Below are 20,314 nucleotides of genomic sequence, written 5' to 3'. Positions count from 1 at the left end.
AAAGGAAGATGTATTTGGGAAACAATTGTTTATTTTCAGTTTGTCAGAGGGGTTTTACAAACAATGGAGCATTTTAAAAAAATTGAGTGATCAAAGTACTTGACAGTGTCCCTTAACACACGCACACACAAGCCCCTGGACAAAGGAAATCACACCAGCGAGGAGGTCAACACTGCCGGAGGAGCAGCTGGCATCTGCATAGTTCTAGGAGGAAAGATTGCAATGGTGTTGGTGCTAATAAGTGTCATCCTGGCATTAATTAAGAGAGTGCTGAAGTATGTACGTGTGTACCTGCGGAAAACAAAGTGCATGAAATAACACACAAAGTACGTATTGTAGAATAAATTTATTTACCTGATACAAATGAAACTAGGTGTGATGCTTCTTACTGTCAGCATGTAAATAGACAACTGATCTTATTTACAACTTCTAAAGATCACACATGCAGTTGTGGTAACTGGCTAAGTCGTTTGCTGCTTTTTAGATAAATGCATCACAATATTTTGTATTGCACCAACATCTGTCTTACTGCCTTAGATTTAAATAAGTTACATTACAGTGCAAAAGAGGTCGATTTGCACACATGATAAAAAAATCCAAAGTTATGAACTGGAGGCTTACGGTTTAACATTCATCTGTAATTTTTTTTTTCAATGAATTTTATAAATAGGATAGCATTTTACATAAGCTGTTATAGAGTAGTATGTTGGGATGATACAATACAGAGAAAGATTTGTCTACAACTGAAGGCATGCATTATTTTGATATTGTACATTGTATAAACTGACATTTTACATACAGAAATATGGGAAATTGGCTGACAGCTCCGCAACTCTTGTTCAAGGATAAACAAACTCTTCTCCATGCAGCACAGAACCCAAACTTCTCTGGAGAGAGTTTCCAATTCAGTAAGCTATATTGCACGTTTGTACATCTGTATAACGAAGTCCTAAGGGTACCACACGTTTCTTCCACAGAGAACACAATGAGTTTTGTTTTAGGGAAAGCAAAGAATCTTTACACGATACATGCAGAAGTTTTGGTAGATGTGTTGCTAAAAACACATGCAATGCAACAAAACAACCTTACATTTCTGCAAAATTGTTTAGGAAGCGATTACTCCAGTATTGCTGAAAAGGAAAGAAAGAAAAGGCATCAGTTAATGAAAGGATGAATGCTAAGTACCATTATACAAGCAAGACTTAAGATCAACAGTGACAGAAGGAAGAATGTTAAGTTTGATAACTGGCTGCTCTGTCATTGAAGGGACACTCTCAGGTTACTTTGTTCTTAAAGCTTAGAACCTTCTGGATTACGGCTCTGCTCTTCCGAGTATGGCAGAGCTCCGTTGTCATCAGCGCAGCCAGCACTTCCTACAGAAGACTGCAGTCAAAAAGAATTAGGACACGTTCAGACAGCTGCTGCCTTTCTCTGCCCGACGAGCGGTGACAGACAGGTCTCACTTTTTGTAATTTTAACTTCCAAGTTCCATCCTACAGCGTTTGAGCTCTTAAGAACTTTAAGGGCATTTTTCTAATCAAGACATCATATGGCAGGTTTGGCCCCAAAGTGACCTAACAATGTCCCTTTTCCAAGTTATGCAGCTTCTTCTGGGAAGCAGTAGGAAAGCTTTGAAGAAGTAATTAAACTACACAGATTAATGCATAGGCAAAGGGTAGAGTACAACGTACTGAAGTTACTACTGTACTTTACCCCTAAAATACAGCGTAAGGTGAGCCTTGCATCTAGGAGAGACGACTAGAGTACTCTGAACCCCTAGAACCTGGGGGTGGCTCTCCAAAATACTGCTTCGACACTATTAAAATTTAGGCTCTCCTGCTAAGATTTGAAAATGCATATTAATGTAATTAAGGATGTAATTAGCAGAGATTAGGGAAACAGTTAATGGTTAGAAGTGCAAAAAAGTAAACAAGACAGGTGCAAAAGACAGACAACTTTGTATCAGTTTTACCTCCCTTCATCTCAGCAAATTCAACCATCTTTAAGCTGTTTACCATGTATATTCTGTGCATCAGCTGTGTTCTTGGAACAGTATGACTGCTGTACTGCATTCTATCATCAGATTAAAAACTCATTTTATTACCATTTGCCTTCTCCAAAATAGTCTCCCTACAAACACAAGCCTCCTAGAGCTCTGACAGACCGGTATGTATTTTTCTGCAGCCTCTCTCATACTTTTTATTCGCGACAGTATTTTGGGAAACCAAGTATGAACTATTTTTATTGCTTGGATGCCAACAAAAAGGAGCAGCTCATTGTGTAGCTCACAAACAGTACTTTGAATCACATTTGAAAGCAGAAAGGACCAGAGGCAGCACAAAGATAAAAGCCCCCATCTAAATATTCGATGTATGACTGCAGCAGCCTGACCCTTTTCTTTGCTCCGACGTTGACCGGGCTACTGAACGCTGAATTCCAGAGGAGCTGGCTGCTCCCACACAAAACCCTGCTGGTTTCCCAGCGTAAGCCAGCATCCTTCCCGGTGTTCCTGGCACAGGGCAGCATCAATCCCACGACTGATACTAGTCTTACACACCCCTCACGCTAGAGAAATCAGCAGTGACACGTGAGGACTCCTAAGGAATCCAGAAGACAGCAAAGATGAAAAAGCTCAGCGAGGTGAGAGCAGGGAGAAACAGAAAGTATGAAGTTATTTTCTAAAAACGGGGTAGGAGATAAAGCCTGGGTAACTTTTGAGTTATTTCTGCTGAACTAAGTGCTTCTGTTTATCTGTTCGCAGGGCTAACACTGAAAAAGGAGTTACCTATTTCTATCCCCAGATGACCCTAGTACAGTGGAGGTTAGAGAGGAAGGAACAAATTAAGGTAGAGTTGCAACTCTGAGATGCTGGCCAGTAAGTCTGTTCTAAGTTGCCAAGTCCTCTGTCCTTGGCTTCTCTCGCTGAAAGGACAAGAACAACAGGAGCTGCACGATTAAAAGACAAGCATTTTAGTTAACGTGCTCTTGCAATGCATTACTGACCTCACAAGTGCATTTCTATAGTTTCTGTAACTGAAAAGCCAAATCGCCAGCTGCCCTCTGCTAGTCCAACCCTAGAAGCACTCAGCAACCGCCCCCAGCCCACTCCGCCGAGAGGCAGGTCAGGATCAGACCCACAGCACCAGGATCACAAGGAAGCTCTGATTCCAGGGCAGGGTGCTTCGCTGCCCAGCTTATGGTAGGTCTTAACGTCTGGCCAGTCCGGACCACACAAGGCTGGTGTGTACCATGTAATAATTTCAGAAAACTGAAATACTGAAAGCAAAACAACAGCTGCCGCTGCGCCCAAGACAGGTAAGTGCTGATCTTAGGGAACCCTCCTGCTCCACTTCTACAGGAAAATTCGGACAGCAAGACTGGGAGAAATAAAAGAAAACAGGTGTAATTAAGATCGCTTGGGCTCTCGAGGAGCACTTTATAAAACCTGACTGTTCCTGTACCCCTAGGAGCCCGCAGGGATGAATGCCACTCCATTTACCTGCCAGTCATCCAGCTTTCAAAGGCAAACTCCAAGGAACACGAGGCCCTAATGCAAGTGCCCCCAAGACACACGGTATGAGTAGGCTCTCATGTCAGTATGAAAATCCATGACACAAGCAGTAAGATTCATCTTCAACACAGACAGAGATCCAACAAAGAAGCTGTTGAAGACTGAATTCTACCCATCAACAGTCATTTCCCCTTCAGCTCGTTAGAGATGGGGAAAAGGAGTATTTGGCATAATAGACAGGAATAAGATTGTACAAGAAGCAGAATCGTTCGTGGTGACTATCAGAGATGTGGCTTTAGAAAAGCCCACCAACAGGTCACACAGAACCAGCTTTCTAAGGTTCAGTGGCATTCCTGCCCTGGAAAACACCTGTCAATAACGTTGGGAACACACAGAATTAACTTGCTAGTATTTGTTTCCAACAAGTAACATCCTTTTACATATTCTGATCTCAAGGAATCCTAAACCCACATGACCTATTCTTTTCCTGTTTCAAGTCTCACATAGCGTATTTATTATCGATACAGCAAATGGCCGGTGCTGGCCATCGGTTTTGTGGTACGCAAAACCTTCGTCTGGCAAAGACGGGTTCTTCCACACCAAAGAGGGCATTCAATGGGATTTAAATGCTTACAGTTCGGCAACGCACCTGCTCCGTCATCAGATCCAGCTCCTCTGAGTCACTTCAGCATCAACTTAAACAAGTCAAAGCCTATGTAAACTTTGAGTATTCACAATGCAGTGGGATTTCAGATAGGGTCTGTGTATTTGGAGGTTAGCATCTGTATTTGAAAGCTTGAAACCTAGAAAATTCTCTGTGCTCACTGGATTCCAGCTGGCACCAACAGAACATAGCTTTTAATTATCATTTTCCTCTAAGAGGAATCAGAAAGCTGCTTGAATCCGGTTATTAAAGCAGACCGAGCCAGCACAAGATAACACAGCACCTGCTACTCTACAAAGACATAATGACCCCAGTACAATTTTCAAAGACTATCCTGTTAAGCTGAGACCATTCTTTAGTCTTTTCATATGACCACTGTACAAAGTCTTTCCACTCACTGGAAACCATAAGCTGTTTTTGCAAAGCGGAGTGCCTACACTTTGAGCACTACGAGACCAGGGAAAGATGGTCAGAGCTCAAGAGTGGCATCCCCTATTTCAGGGCAGGAAAAAGCTTTGGAGTAAACCAGTACCTGACCACAAGTACCAGACTGTTTTGGACACTAAACATTCACGTTAACAGCTGTCAATGTCTTAAGTTACAGATTTATCCAATTTTATCTCAAACTTAAGACTACAAGCTGTTAAAGTCTTGGGGCACTAAGACTCCTGGGTGCTATAAAACAAGACCCTAAAATACACTAAACCAAAAGCAAGTGCTTTGCCTTTGGTATCAGAAATTTGAGCTTCAGATCACAAAACAAGAGTCTAAAGTGGTGATAATAATGTAGCACAGCAGAGTTTGACAAAACACAGCATGGGAATGAAGGAAATTACTATTTATTCTTCAACATGTATACAGCATACGCTATTTTACAGCAAGTCACCACTGGCATGGTGAAATGGAAGAGAAATACTCACTTTAGTCGATGAAAAGTTGGAAGGCATTGGAGAAAAACACCACAGTTAGGACTGTTAATGACTTACACATTGTTGATACAGGACTGAATTTGAAAACATGCTTTAACATTTACCGTAATAATGAAGGTGGTTAGTGCCACATTAAAATAAAAATAGTTCTATACAATATGTTCAATTTGGTCATGTGCTATTTACAGATTTTACAAAAAACACACACGAGCTTGTTACTTTAAGTCAGGCTAACAACAGGCCAGCAGAGTAACTCCATGTATACAACTATCATTAGTGCCCTAAGTGTAGGAAATCCAATTTCTAGCTATGCAGTGCAAGTTATTTTTCCAGGTCTCATTACAAGTTTTGATCATTGGGGTGGGGTGGGGGGAAAAGAAAATGAAAGGATCTGACACATGTAAATAAGGTATTAAAACCCAACTTAAACCCTCTTTTGGGTTTTTTAACAAACAGACTGTGTTTGTTAAAAAGGCTTGGTTTAGATTTAAGTAGACAGCCCTGTTCCTATCCCTGCATAATGGGCAACACTGGCAAAATAAGGTCTGTTACAATAAAATACAATAGACACTTAAATAAATAATCTAAAAAAAAAAAAAAACAAAACCAAAACCAACCCCATCTATGTTGAGAGTATGGAAGAACCCCAGCAGGCTGCACCTGGAATGGTGTTTTCTGCACGAGCAGGATTAGGCATACCTCATACAGAAACTGGTGTAAACAAGGACAGTTCAGAACTGAGAGTGAGGGAATAGGAAGAGGGGAAACAGAAGAAATCCTGACTGAGGTAGCAGTACTCTCCACCCAGCGCAGAAAGTTCCGCTTATGAAAAAAAGCTGACTTTGTGACAAATTTAAGTTTGGATGATCATGCAGAAGACAAACAGTTACATGCTTTTTTAGTTTTAGACAACACACATTCATTCCCTAAAATCTGCTGCCAAATTTAGTTTGATAGTGTCCGCTGGCTCAAAAAAAATTTATTTTTTACATAATGAATAGACTATTGAACAGAACACTGTACATGCTTCTCATCTACAAAAAAATATTTGCATAAAATAGTGTTAGTTCTCTGTACATGTCAATGGACACTTCAACTGTGTATAAAAGAGGAATATATTGCCCCCATTGAAGTCAGAAAAAGCAAAAAACCAAAATCTAGATTATGAAACCTCCATCACCGGCAAGTATGTTCATGTGAAAATTCAGCAGAAATAGACAGTTGCTCTAAACAATAAAAAAATTAAGTTAAACTTTTTCTTTGAATGTAAAACTTGTCACCATGTCAGTCAAGACCAGAACATATCACTAAAGTTAGTGTCTGTACTGTAAAGCCAGATAACCAAGGGCATAGTAATGAACACAAACGGCCAGGAAACTCCTTCGGTGCATGCTGACAAAGAACACGGTTTGGTGGCAGGCCGCACACTATCTTTACCAGGTTCCAGGTAGTTACGGGCCACATATTTAAGCGTTTCATCCAGCAGAATGACAGGTAGTGAGATTTTCAATACCATCAGCCATTGTGTCACATTCAAAGGTGTGATCTGGAAGATAATCTGAAAGAAAAGCCAAGTGTCACCTCTTTTCTCCCCACTCCATCCCTTGCCTTAAGCTCCAGACAAGTTTTTGCTCTGTCTCCAAGCTCAGGGATGAGTGTAAGATACATGCACTTACTGGTAGCGGTTCCACATAAAGGATAAGGAAGTGGAGTGACATGGACAAGCAAATCGCGCCCACCAGCCAGATATTTTCCCATGGAGGCATCCTCATCAAGGACTGGTTTTCTGATAGACTGCAACAGAAACATGGTGCATATTGTCTGCATGAGACACCAATAAAACTCAAAACATCAGAAAACTAGCTGGAAAGAAAAGAGCATGGCAAGTCACAATTATCGCAGTCATGAAGGAAAGAAAGATGCCAAGACAGGAGTTTTTTTTATATATATATATATATATATGTTGCAACTTTAAGCTACCTTGGAAGCCTGCTTAGCAAAGCAGTCACAGGTCAGCCTCGCATTTATTTCTGAAAGCTTCTGTGTGTTCCTGCTCACACCTTTTTAGCTAAGACCCCAACATCCTCTCCCATGGGAGGGGCAAGGGAAGGATGGGCATGGCAGAATCCTCCCCCATTGATCGTATGCCTGGAGACCCACTTCTGAAGTTCACGTAAAGACTGGCTATACAATCTTTATATATATAACAGGTCAAGTACTTGCACGTTCTCAGTGCATGTTCTGTAATTTTGCTCTTCAGCTTCAATCTGCATTTAGGCTATGCCATAGAAGAGGCCAAGATCCAGAACATCAGATGTAGAGCAGTATCTTATTATGTAGGACTACTGCAATACGCTTGTATTTAACGTTTATTTGTTTTTAAATTAACTGACCTCTAAGCTATTTGAAGAAAAATACCCTTGACATTGTGCTATTTAGTGGTTTCCATTTATAATCTAATACTAATTGGCTAAACCCACACTCCCTTAGGGCAGAAAAAATTATTTTCCATATCTTCAGCATTCTTATTTTAGTTCTCCTTGATATCACTTTATACCAACACAGGAGGGATAATTTGATAGATTAAGCTTAGATTAGAAATAACGGAAAATATTTCAGTTGCTCATGCTTAATAGAATACCAGAGTGAACTGGCACTTAAAAATATACCTTATGATAAGAGATCTCAAATGTTACCTAAGAGCATAATTTTGTTTGCACTACCCAGATTCAGAAAGGAAGTATGACTCATTCTTCATTAACTGAGCTGTCCATACACTAAGAATCAAACTGCACAAAAAATAGGGTTTCTGGATAAGGTATGCAGCAGCTTTGCCTTCTTATTTGGACATACGAACCTGTTGAGAGCATTGCACATCTCTATGGTGACAAGTACAGAAAGAGCCATTGTCATTGGATATGGAGACTCAAAAACCACGCAGTCGACACCAGAGAAGTCTGGATTGTCCTCTTTGCACTGCAGAAAATGGCTCTAGAACAGAACAATGTGAACTCACTTCCACAGCTTGTTAACTTTTAAAGTGTACAATAGGCAATTACAAAATAAGGGGCAAGTATAAAAAGACTCCTATAAGCACTGGTTTAAAACTTTTGCCAGCTTTAGACAAATCCCCTTTAGTCTTTTACTTACAAGACACCAATTAGTCCTTCAAATTGTCTAAAAGCTCAGGAATCCCACTCTAAGCTTTAGTATTAAGACTAAGTAATCATAAGTTTTACAGTGACATGTCTGAAAATGTGTTGTTACACAAATTTCTGTAACCTACTGTTTTTCTACAGTCATTTAAAGTTGTAAGCATGAAAGAAGCATGTACCTCCCCTCTCACCCCCAAAGACATTAAACTGAGAAAATACCAGCTGGTAAAAGGTAACTCTTGGACCACCATCAGCAGCGATAAACCACCAAGCAGCAGCACCCACTGTGGCAGCACCAACATAACCTTAAAAAAAACAAAGTGCTTTTTTCAGCATTGCAAACTGTATGCAAGAGAAGATCTCACTTGCACGAACTTCAACCTCAAGACCTTCAGTACTGGAAAAATATAAAATTGTAATTCATCTAATTTCTGTGCAAGAAATCTGCTCCACCAGCGGTAACTTAAATAACCATTAAATATTGTACTAGTATCTGCTTGCAGAAGCTGACAGCTAGAACTTAAGGCAAACAAGGATATCACTTAAGAATCATCAACCTGCAATTTTTCTTTTTTCCTCTCAGAACTCAAATGTGTCTGTAGTGACATTAACTAATACTGAAGTTTACTTAAAGATCTGTGAAGTCAGTTGGAAAAATTAAGGTCACAGCTTTTGGCGTAAAGACAGAGACAGATACTCATTCTAGCTTTACAGTACTATAGCTGTATTTAAAGTTTAAATTACTTCCGTTGATTTCATGAATTTACACTCTTATCTTCCTCGATTTTAGCCAGGCCAGCAAACCTGTTGTGTTGTTCTGCTTAAGCAGGAAAATGGTAGGTTAGATATACAACAGGTGTCATTTTCAGATTTACAATTAGTTCTACGCACTCCCTCAACAGCTAATGCAGATGTGCATTCACTAATGGCTGGTCTTGGTTCTTCACTCCCAACCCCACAACATGCTCATCCCCCTAAGGCTGACAGGTATTGCACAGACAAGCTAAAATCTGCTGTCTCAATGCTTTGAGAAGGAAGTATTTCAGCCTGGAATGAGCCAAATGGGAAAAGGCAAGTAAGTGGCTTCTTGAGTACAGAGGTCTAACTTGGCCCTAGGTTCATCTGCTCCTGAAAGGTTTCTCGTTTTTGAGGACTGTAACATCACCCACTACCAGGCAATTCTGAAGGTCCTATGCAGTTATAAAATTTCTAATGGTTTCCTAGCTGTCAAAAATCAAAAGATTCTGACAAAGTGGTGAATGTCATACTGGTGTTAATGTGGCTAGGGTTTTTGGTGCCTACAGTTGCTAACAATGGAAAAAATAAAAATCGCCACTTCACTGTTCTGATCACAGCACTGCCTGCAAACGTGCAGAACAAAGTGTGAATCTTGAAACAAAATAAAGGAAGAACACCAGCTCCACAGAACGTCTATTGCTAGCTTTCAAGATTCCAGCATACGAGGAGATTAAACTGCTTTCAAGCGGATCTCAAAAAAAAAGATTGTACTTGCCTAAGTTTACTTAAAAATAAGACACTATTACTACTTACATCCAATAGCTAGGTAACGGAAGAAGAGCCATCCACTGATCAGTGGCTCTTTAGGGTTGCGTGGTGGCTTATTCATGATATCAAGATCAGGAGGATTAAAGCCCAGCGCAGTAGCAGGGAGACCATCCGTCACAAGGTTTACCCATAACAGTTGGACAGGAATTAGAGCTTCAGGAAAACCAAGGGCAGCAGTCAAGAAGATACTATAAAAAAATCCACCAGTTATAAGCTTGTTCTTGTGCATGTAAGTCAGTCCTTTTAACACTTAAGCCTACGCCTGTAGCAGCACTTCTGTTCTCTCATGGAGAATTATTCATTTAATATCGCAAGCTGAATATTCACATTCAGAAAATGAAACATATCAAAGAGCAAACACTTGTAACCATTGACATGTAAGTTTTGAAGCATTATCTTCTTCTGGTAACTTCATGAACTGAGACTTCTCTGATTTAGCCTTGTTTTTTCCCCACTCTACTTGTCTGTATAGGTAAATATATACATACATGCATAAAGGCTTGCAAGCCATTTTCTAAAAGACACTAGAACTTCTGCAGACACAATAGCATTTTAGCTCAAATGACTAAGCTTCATTTAGCTACATTACTGCTTGCAAGATGAGTCCCTGCAAAAATTAAATGAACACATAACTTTCAGGGCTCCAAGCCTGAGTGAATCAATAGAACAGAAGCAGGGGCTGCAGCAAGAGCCATGTGAAGGACAGCTTTAAAGTTCACAAGAAACAAGGCAAGAAAATTGCTGCGTTATATTCCACTCTGGGAGAAAGTATGCTTTGATATAAGCAACTGTTACAAGATTAGTATTTACATTCTGTTACCAGAAATGCCTTCTGTGGCATTGCGTCACCATTCCTTCCTAACACACAAGACACATTCTTCTGTAACTTGAGGTTAAACAAACATCCAAGTTATATCTGTGACTAAGCTATCTGAAATACCAGACCTTGTAATATTTGATTAAAGTTTTTATTTTCCTATTCCAGAAAATTATTCCAACTGCAGAAATAACTGTAAAGCATTTAGCCACCTACTGAGCTAGAAAATTATATACAATATCTCTCTCTTGTGCTATGCTAAAATTCTCCAGTAAAGACTAGGCTAGAAGTGTGCAGATTTCCACACAATCACAATGATCAATTACCTGGAGAACCTGTTTCTCTGGTTTTAGCCAGAAATACTGGAAGTAAATACATAACTAAAAGTCTCCATCATCACTACTCCAGCTCAAAGAAAAAAACATTTTAAACCTACCAGACAACTTCTCCAACATTGGAGGAGATCAAGTAACGGATGAACTGTTTCATGTTGTTATAAATTGCACGTCCTTCTTCCACAGCAGCTACAATAGTTGAGAAATTGTCATCTGCTAAAACCATTTCAGAAGCAGTTTTAGCTACTGCAGTACCAGAACCCATAGCAATTCCAATTTCTGCTTTCTTCAATGCAGGGGCATCATTGACACCATCACCAGTCTAAAAAAAGAAGGGGGTACGGTGGGGCAAGAAAAGAACATCAGGTGGGCACTTACATACAGGACCATAGAGGAATTTTGTACTGGGTGTGCGTCTGGATCTTTAAAAAAAAATAAAATAATATATCACTTAAGTGCAGAACTGTTCTGAGGCTTTGAGTTCAGGGAAATGTGGAATCAAGTGTCTTACTGAAAGACGCATTAGTCTGAAAAGGCATAATTTGGGTTTGAACACAGCGTGTGCCTTTCAAACCAAGTAAAAGTTCAATTAACTTACCATAGCTGTAATCTCATCAAAAGACTGAAGAAACTCAACGATTTTAGATTTGTGGGAAGGCTCTACACGAGCAAAGCAACGGGCATGGTGGCAAGCATCTCTCTGGGCAGCGAGTGAGAGTTCATCAAATTCACGACCGGTAAAGGCTTTCGTAGAAACATCTTCATCTTCCACGAAGATACCAATGCGACGGCAAATAGCTACTGCTGTGCCTTTATTATCACCAGTAATCATAATAACTCGAATACCAGCTTGTTTGCACAGCTTTATAGATGATGCCACTTCAATTCTTGGGGGATCCAGCATACCCACACAGCCGACAAAGGTCAAATTGGTCTGGAACGAGACAGCACCAAGTTTGAGTGCAAGATCCTGCGGACTTCTGATCTGACATTAGCAAACAATTGTTTTGCTTGCATGCTACGTTATCATCTCTCAGCACAGTGACGTTTAACTTGTTGTCCACAATTTCTGTGGTTCTACATTGGGCAATTAAGACGCTGAGGCCTTTGTTATCCTGCCATTTGGTCAAAATCAATGTATTATGAATTACTTGCTCTCAGGTAAGTACTTTTTTCCTGAAAAGCTTACTTCAGAGTTTCTTACCTGTTTCACCATACTAAGTCTACACAGCACTTTAGCTCTGACACTTAATTCAGAGCTGGAGAGGAACTGAAGTCACAAAACTATATGCAAGTTAACAAGAGAAGGTAAATAAGAATTTAATGCTTTGGAATCAATGCTACATGGTACCATCTACATGATGATCATATGGGAGGACAGTTCATTTGCAGAGTATGCCACACTTTGAAATGGGATCCTACCTTTCCAAACATATCTTGCTTCAAACGTGCTTATTTTTTAGTTAAAACATGCTCTGCTTGTCAGCCTTGCAAATTCAACCTGCAAGCAGTCAAGTCTTTCCTTTTTGTCATCAGTGCCAGGAGTGCAGAGGAGAAGCCAAAAGCTCTCATGCAACTGCTGTCCTTTCCCACCCCCCTCTAAATCCTAGATACAGATTTCATCGGAAAATTACAGAGTAGCTATGATTATAATCACGGACTGAGCTTTTTCAGCTGACAGTATGGAGACTGGAAGTGAACTTGACTTTTAGGAGCACAAAATGGCAGGTATGTTTCATCACAAAATCCCCAAAGAGCTCTTACAGTTGAGCAATGTCCAGCTAAAACCCATTGCAGCTGAAACCACAAAGCAGTATTTTGAATACTTTCCAGTCAGTCTCCAAGAACAGTTTAAGATGTTATGATCTTGAGGACCTTACATATATACAAAAAATAATACAATTTTCAGCTAGCTGTTTAACTGATTTCTTATACTTTTAGCCAAGCAGCAAGACATATACCAGCCATCCAGAACAGAGTTTCTTCAAAGACACACATAGTCTCCTCTTAAACTGAACATTCCTTCCACACGTGGTTAACTATTGTGTCTGACATCAAAAATATCCAGAAAGATAAAATTCTCAGATGTAACTTTCTCAAAAAATAATCAAACGTAAGGAGAATCACTGTTCTCCAGTTTGGAAGTGGGAAAAGCATTAAAAGGATCTGTTACTAAACTTACCTCATAGTTAATGAAATTTGAAGAGTCCTCAAGATTCATTTCCTCTTTTCTGGGTGGATTGTCATGGGTTGCCAGAGCCAAGCAACGCAATGTATCTCTACCAGTTCCCCATTCTCTAATAACAGACATTATTTTCTGCTTAATTCCTGAGGTTAACGGTATTTTAGCACTTCCAACACGGACATGTGTGCATCTGTCAATTACACCTTCAGGAGCACCCTGCAGAGTCCAAAGGGGAAAAAAAAAAAAAAAAAAAGTAGTAACTTAGCTTAATAGGTCCCTTCCCATTGCAACATTTTCTCAAATTAAAGTCTTTCTTTCATCTTCAAGGTGCAGCTTAGTTGCATGATAATTTTTTTTAATATTGTGCTACCTTTGCAGCCATTCCATAACTACACTTTCTTAAGTGAGGAACTGACCTTAACAAACATCTTACTCATAGATGTGCGGCTTGGTTTGTTCGGTGTACAATAGACAGACATAGACTTTCTGTCTCTTGAGAATTCCAGAGTGAATTCTTTCTTCATGAGTTGTTTTATCACCTTATGAAAAAACAATAGCATAAAAATGCATTTAGATAATACATACAACAAAACTCACTCCCCAGTGAACTCCAGATAAAAGAGTACTGACCGAGTTGCAAGCATTTGCACGTTCAATTCTAGAAAGTCCTTTCAAGTCTGTGTCAAATACATTCATCTTTTCAACCAGGCAGGTAAGCGCTGTTTCTGTGGCTTCACCAACTTTCTCATATACTCCCTTAGCCTTTAGTTAACAAAGCAAACAAAAACACAGGAGTTTAAACCTCACCTGGAACCTACCAGAAAAAAAAGTTCGAGTTTCACAATGGGAAAAAAAGCTTAACAAGAATTACTATGGCTTACAAAACGAGCAAAACTGTTCTTAAAAAAAGCAGCTTTGAAGAGTATAATTTGTAGATTTCAAGCCTTTACTCTCAAGACCAGCAGAGATGGATGTCAGTACTTTATCATCAAGCATTTAAGTCAGTACAAGATGTGGCAACCTTAAGAAAGCAAGATAAAGCAAGAAAGTAGCAGTGCATTCTACACACCAGGATCTCCAAGTTCCAGATTACACTTGGTGCCTGGCTTTCATTTTCTCAGTGCTCAACAAACAAGTGACTCCCAGAATTAATACTTAAAGGAGAACCTAAATACTCTCACCCTTGACTAGGAAGGAGATTTACCACTGAAAGGTATTACATAGACAGATGAGAACAAATATTTATCCTCATTCTCACACTCTCCTCTGTTCTAGGGTATGTACTTACTTCGTTGTAATCCAAAGAGGAATCATTACAGAGTGCACAGATCGTTGCAAGTTCCACAAGGCCATCATACTGGCTACATTTAATAAGTTTGTCATCTTTATGCCTTTCCAAAGGAAGAAAAGGGGGAGATTTGAGTTAGTTATTTAGTATTAGCATTGCACCTTTCCCCTTCTTTAATCCCTTTACTGTATTTCCATTTAGTACAATGCTTATTAGTTATGGACTCGGAACTACAGAACTAGAAATTGTTGAGAATAACAGGTTTGATAAAGGTAAGTTCTGAAGTTTAGATCAGAGAGTCATGATCAGAATGACATGATTATTAATGAAATCACTACTTTTAATTACAAAACCTTATTTCCTCCAGTGACAGGCATACAGAAGAGAGGAGTTCAGTGAAGAGGCACATGAAAGCAGTATTGAGAGTACACAAAGGACTTTGAGGGGAGCTCCAAGCAGGAGAGGGATACTGTTGGGATACCTTAGGAGTTCAGCTTCCTTAGCCTTACTGCATATTCTCCAGATTTACTGCCATGCATGAAATGTATGTACTTGGCAGGCATAAAAGCAGATTTGGCCTCTTTAATTGCTTAAAAATTAATCTTTACTGTATGTGAACCTCCTAAGCCAATGAAAAGCTAAGCCATTTCACAATACAAGTTCTACTACAGAAGAAATACTCTTTTCTAGTAGTCATATATACTACATGATGAATATCTGAAGTCTTCAGAAAGAGGAAGGGTACATTTTCCTAAAGCAATGCACCATTTAGACATCGTAAATAAGAAGCAGCTTCTTTGCTTTCACATTTGGAAATGAAATTAATTTTCTGGAACATTTAGCATGCTTCTAGAGTAAGCATAATAGAACCAAGGCTGTTCAATAATGTTATTTCCCCCGCTACCAAAATTAGCAAGACATAACTAGTATATAACATCTTTCATTAAAGCTCTCAAGGAGGGGAAAAAAGGTCTGGTGGTAGAAAGACATGGATCACTACTCTGTTAAGAATTCATGACATCAATTATGACATGTTCTATTATGTAAGCTTTTGTTCAGTCTCTTGTAGTACTACAAATTCCAGTGTTGTATGCACGTGAACAAAATGCATCTTATAAAAAACAAGTATTTTTTTGAAGTTTCATTTTGCATATAATTCTACAGCCACAAGCAGTAGCTTTAAACTCTCATCTCTTCAAAATTCCCAGCACCTCTCGATTTGTCACCTCATCTATCATGGCCAATACTTCCTGTTTCCACCTGTTCTGAACTTGAAAACTAGCACACTTGAATATCCATAATTCGTTATACCAGGGTTGTTGGGTTTTTTGTTGGGTTTTTTTTTTTTGGGGGGGGGGGGGGTGTGTGTGTATTTTTTTTGTTTTTTCTTCCCTTGCCTGTGTGTTCCTTATCAACATTTTCTGAAGAATGGCAAGTGCACTGGAGTCCAAGTTGCTGGGGTCAGTTCTGGATAAAGGTGATTTGGTTGTTGGTTTTTTTTTTTCCTTAGAACTTCACACTTTTTTATTAGCTAAAGATGAACTCATCTGAGGTCAAATGAAAATGAAATCTGCTAACTTTTGCCGCAGTACTTAATTGTTGTTAATTTTATGCCCTCAGTTTGCAAGTAAGTATGCACATCGTGCGTGCCGAAACCCAGCAAAACTACCTGAAACTGTTCAACAATCTCCTAATATCCCTGGGAAATTAGTCAGTAAGAAATTCTAGGGTTTTTTTCAATTAAAAAAGTATTTGTCATTTTGTATTCTGAATGTCTCTCAGATGAAAGTTATGTATCAAATATTTTAAGAATGAACGAAAAATTATTCATTTATTGCAAAAACACTTCATGGTTACGAAATAAGAGTTGGCTGCCTACACAGCTGTGGAAGACAACAGTATCTGAATTTAAGCACAACAAAGAAACATCTGTCAGGACAGTTTGTAGAACTAGAACAGGTCCTGCTCGGGGGTGGTGCAATGGACTAGACGGCCTCAGCATCCCCAAACTTTGCAGTGGCAGTTTGCAATCGAAGGTAAAGTCAGACACCTCACTTAAAAATCCTTACAAAGCCACTGATTTAAAAAAAAAAAAAAAAAAAAAAAAAAAAGGCTGTCCACAAACGCAGAAATAAATCAGCCTTGAAGGTTTGGGAACTTAGCTATTTGTTTCCTCATGCTCCAGTAACAGCCTTCTGTGGTAATTTCCCTTTCACAGAATGTTCTTTACGTACGTGAATGCAGTGCGATTAACATGCTTGTTCACATTTCCCCAGTTTCAGCAAGTAAAATAGAACATTTACATACATTGATGACAGTCTTATAGCATGGTGACAGATGTTGAGTATAATATTTTATTATTTTGTTTATCTAGAGCTCATCCGAGACCCGCTAAAGCATAATAGTTGGATGCTTTACAAGGTCTAGAATGTCACCTTGCCTAAGTAAATGCTGTCTCCTGAAATAAAAGCTTAAGCTTTTGACAGCAATTAGCTTTGAAACAAAAGAGAATTGGGGGATTAAGTTTTTCAGCTGCTGAGAACACCATGGTCTTAATTGCTATGAAAATTGAACTGAGATAATCACTACTGAGATTGGTGAAGATTGCATGGAGTCAGAGGCATGCATGTACAACTCCACAAGGCTGAAATGTTTACAGTAACTGGTTCTTAATTCTAATTCATACACAGTAGAATTCTATTCTGCAAACACAATTGAAGCGGTAAGATTAGAAAGACATAGAAGACTGGCCAAGTACAAGGAGTTGTGACAATCTAGTAAAGAGGATCGCTCTCCTTCTAGAAAGAGAACCCTAAAAATTCCTGAAGTTGTCAGATGAACCTATCCCACTAGTAGAAACTTGCAACTGATAAAGTAAACCATATTCGTTTCTTAAGGCAGTGGGTTTAACATCAGCTCAAATACCAAAAGCTGAGACAAACACATATCTATTCAAGTACAGATACAGAGTCCAACAAACTGTGAGGGCAGAGGGCAGGAATTTACAGTGAATTGAATTGAAGAATTAACTCTGTAAGATGCTTTACAAAAAGATCTACATTCTCTGAGGCAGGGGAATTGGAAATATTGAGCTTACAGATTAACAGAGGCTCACCTGTTCAGATTTATGCTGGTTTTTTAAATAAAAAAGTAAAACTCATTTTGAAGCACTGGGATAAGCTAATCTCGGCCCAGTAAGATTTTAGTTAAAAAAAAAAAAAAAAATAATCCTTTCAACCTACCCCTAATTTATTTTCAGATTAAAGGAACACTGCAATATTGGAGACTGTATTAAGTAAGCTTCACAAAGGTTTACTTTTCTAGATTTTAACTTGGTTTTACTTTTTATTATTTTTCCTCTCTAGCCTTTCAGTGTGCATTCTCACTGGCTGAGCTTTCATCACTGTTGAATATTACATGCATCACTTTTCAAGACTAAAGTAACAGTCAATGCACAAACAGACAAATATTTAACTTCAACAGAACACTTACACTTCTCCCATGGGAGCATACGTTGAACCAGTTACAGTAAATTCATTCAGAGAACAGCTATCTCCTTCTACTCTGTCCAGGACAAACATCTGAAATTACAGTTAGAAGCGTTACTACCTTTGAACAATAATTAATGCAAGTTATTAAACAGGTCTTCAGCAAGCAGGTACAAGAGGCAAGTTCGGGTTGAATAAAGAAACTAGACAAAACCAGATAGGATACTCTGCACTTCAATCCCACGTATGTTTGAACAGCTCCCTATATGGAAGCACAAAATACAGAAACCAGCACTTCTGCTTCACAGATCTCATTTGAAAAAACTTGAGTTGTGGCATAAACATTGGAAGAATTGAAAAACACATACACTATGTACACTTAATTTCAGCTGTGAAGACTACTTGCACATCCACTTGACAATCCTGACTATAGCCAAGCTCTTCCTGGGCTTCAGACTTATAAATTAATTCTCATTTACATGCTTGAAACTGCAATTCCAATCAAAAACAGCGTAGGGCAGCTTGGAAACTGACAAGTCTTGCCAAAGTAAAAGCATCTACAAATACAAGAAGCTTCTAGATCTAAGAGGTAAGGTTTTAGGCTAGAGCCAGACTATGGCCAGTTTCCCTTAATACCAGCCACTACATGAAAGTGTTTCCTTTCCTGGTTTTCTAGTTATAAGTCACTTTACCATCCAGTACACTGGTAGCTTAAAACCATTCAGACAGCTCAAGTGCACTTCCAGCACAGGCTGAAGTGTTATTTTCAAATACAGACACCAGTTTGAAGGATGCAGTTGTAGCCCACAAGACACCTGCATCTCAAGTCTTTTCTTTGTTTTTGTTTCCCTTCTAGGCAAGCTGCAGGCAGAACCGCTGCTGGGAAGATGGGAGATAAAAAAACAGACTGCCTGAAGCTGTCATACTCTTATGATTTGCTGGAGTGTTAGTAGAGAAGAAAATAATTTCTTACTAATTGATAGTATATCTTAATGGAACTTCTTATCTGTTGGCTAGTATAAGCCATTTTGCCATACCACGTTTTAGCAATGTCTTACTTTACCTTCATTGTGCTGCCATATGATTTAAGGCAAAAAGCTTCACAAGATACAGCCTAATAATGAGGTTTCCCAACTGAGCTGCATCGATGTCTGGAGACCCTATAATCTTCAAAGTCATTTTAAAAATCAAAAAGCTAGACAAGCTGATCAATTAAAAGCCCACAAAGCAGAATAAGTGCGTTCTCAGAGGGAGATACCACAGGACATTAAAAGAATCCCTCAAGTCTCCTCCTAAAGCACAGAAATTATTTTCTGACAAACATTTTAGTATAGGGCTCCTTTGGACACTCAGGAGTTACTACTTAACACAGACTGAAACTACAAGTAAAATTACTGTTGTAAACCTGCCTTCTCCAAAAGCTAAGCAACCTCTCTACTTAGAGTGAAACCAAGAATAAGCGTATTGTTTACAGATATTATTAGGATTTTGCTACATTTTGCAGGATCTTGCAATTAGCCATCAGAGGTTAACTAGGAACCAAGTCGGTTGTACTGCACAAGATCTAAAACATTTAGCCCTCTAAATATAAGGAGTAAAGCATTTAGAGCTTTTAAATAAACACAACTTAAATGATGAGTTAACCAGGAAGCCTTCTGCTTTTTGGCATCTGCACGATTAAAAAATCCCTGCAAAGACTAGGGCAGTTATGCAACCATACTGCAAGTAACCTCCTCTAGAATACTGATGAGCAGCTACTTTGTGTCTCTTAGGTATAAATACTACAATACTTAAGGAAGTAGAACAAGTCAACCACCAATTAGAAAGAAAGAGCCATCAATCACATGAGAATGAAGTGCTTAAGGCTTACAAACTTTTGTCACTGGTATGCAGTGCTCAACATTTACACATTTGGAATTCGAACCCAATGAAATGACTGAACATTTGATGTCATACAGTTGTTATGCCCCTGAACATCTACAGTTATTAAGGACTTAACATTTTCTCCAGAAAATTCCTACAGAGAACATCAAGTATATGGAAAGCACAGAGAACTGACAACTGAACTTATATTAACCAACTAGCTGTTAAGAGCCTCAAAATTAATCAACACCAGAAAGAACATGGGGGGGGGGGGGAGGGAGGAGGGGCACATAACTTACACTTACCTAAGAATACACCATACACTTAAGATGACCCTGGGAATGCTGGTGACAAGGTCAACTGCACCTCCAAGTTGCCAGATTAGTCATACAATATGGCACATTGAAAACACTAGTGATCTACATCAGACCAGTAGGAGCCTACTGAAGACACCCAAATAAAGGTGGAACCACTCAGTAGTGAAAATACCTTGGATTAATCAAGTTCCTGTAG

The 20,314-nt window shown here is 39.1% G+C and overlaps 1 protein-coding gene across 4 annotated transcripts in view; it reads right to left on the bottom strand.

The window, feature by feature from the left end:
• Window positions 1-331: 331 nt before the first annotated feature.
• The window catches only part of ATP2A2 (ATPase sarcoplasmic/endoplasmic reticulum Ca2+ transporting 2), a 48,232-nt gene continuing 28,249 nt past the window's right edge, over window positions 332-20,314 (bottom strand). For 2 of the 4 annotated variants that reach the window (XM_080370007.1, XM_080370008.1), the window contains 12 exons: window positions 17,943-18,031; window positions 14,451-14,553; window positions 13,793-13,924; window positions 13,579-13,701; window positions 13,160-13,378; window positions 11,576-11,911; window positions 11,079-11,299; window positions 9,811-10,013; window positions 8,479-8,564; window positions 7,962-8,095; window positions 6,781-6,898; window positions 332-6,662 (listed from right to left, as the gene is read on the bottom strand). In XM_080370007.1, the coding sequence (XP_080226133.1) occupies window positions 6,393-6,662; window positions 6,781-6,898; window positions 7,962-8,095; window positions 8,479-8,564; window positions 9,811-10,013; window positions 11,079-11,299; window positions 11,576-11,911; window positions 13,160-13,378; window positions 13,579-13,701; window positions 13,793-13,924; window positions 14,451-14,553; window positions 17,943-18,031 (2,034 nt within the window). In that variant the 3' untranslated portion in view covers window positions 332-6,392. The remainder of the gene's footprint in view (window positions 6,663-6,780; window positions 6,899-7,961; window positions 8,096-8,478; window positions 8,565-9,810; window positions 10,014-11,078; window positions 11,300-11,575; window positions 11,912-13,159; window positions 13,379-13,578; window positions 13,702-13,792; window positions 13,925-14,450; window positions 14,554-17,942; window positions 18,032-20,314) is intronic. The other 2 variants (XR_013924598.1, XM_080370009.1) reach the window with 2 other exon arrangements.

The sequence above is a fragment of the Falco punctatus genome (assembly GCF_963210335.1).
Source record: "Falco punctatus genome assembly, chromosome: 1".
NCBI lineage: Eukaryota > Metazoa > Chordata > Aves > Falconiformes > Falconidae > Falco > Falco punctatus.
Note: the sequence above shows the minus strand (reverse complement) of the source record. Positions and strands in the feature narration are given on the sequence as shown.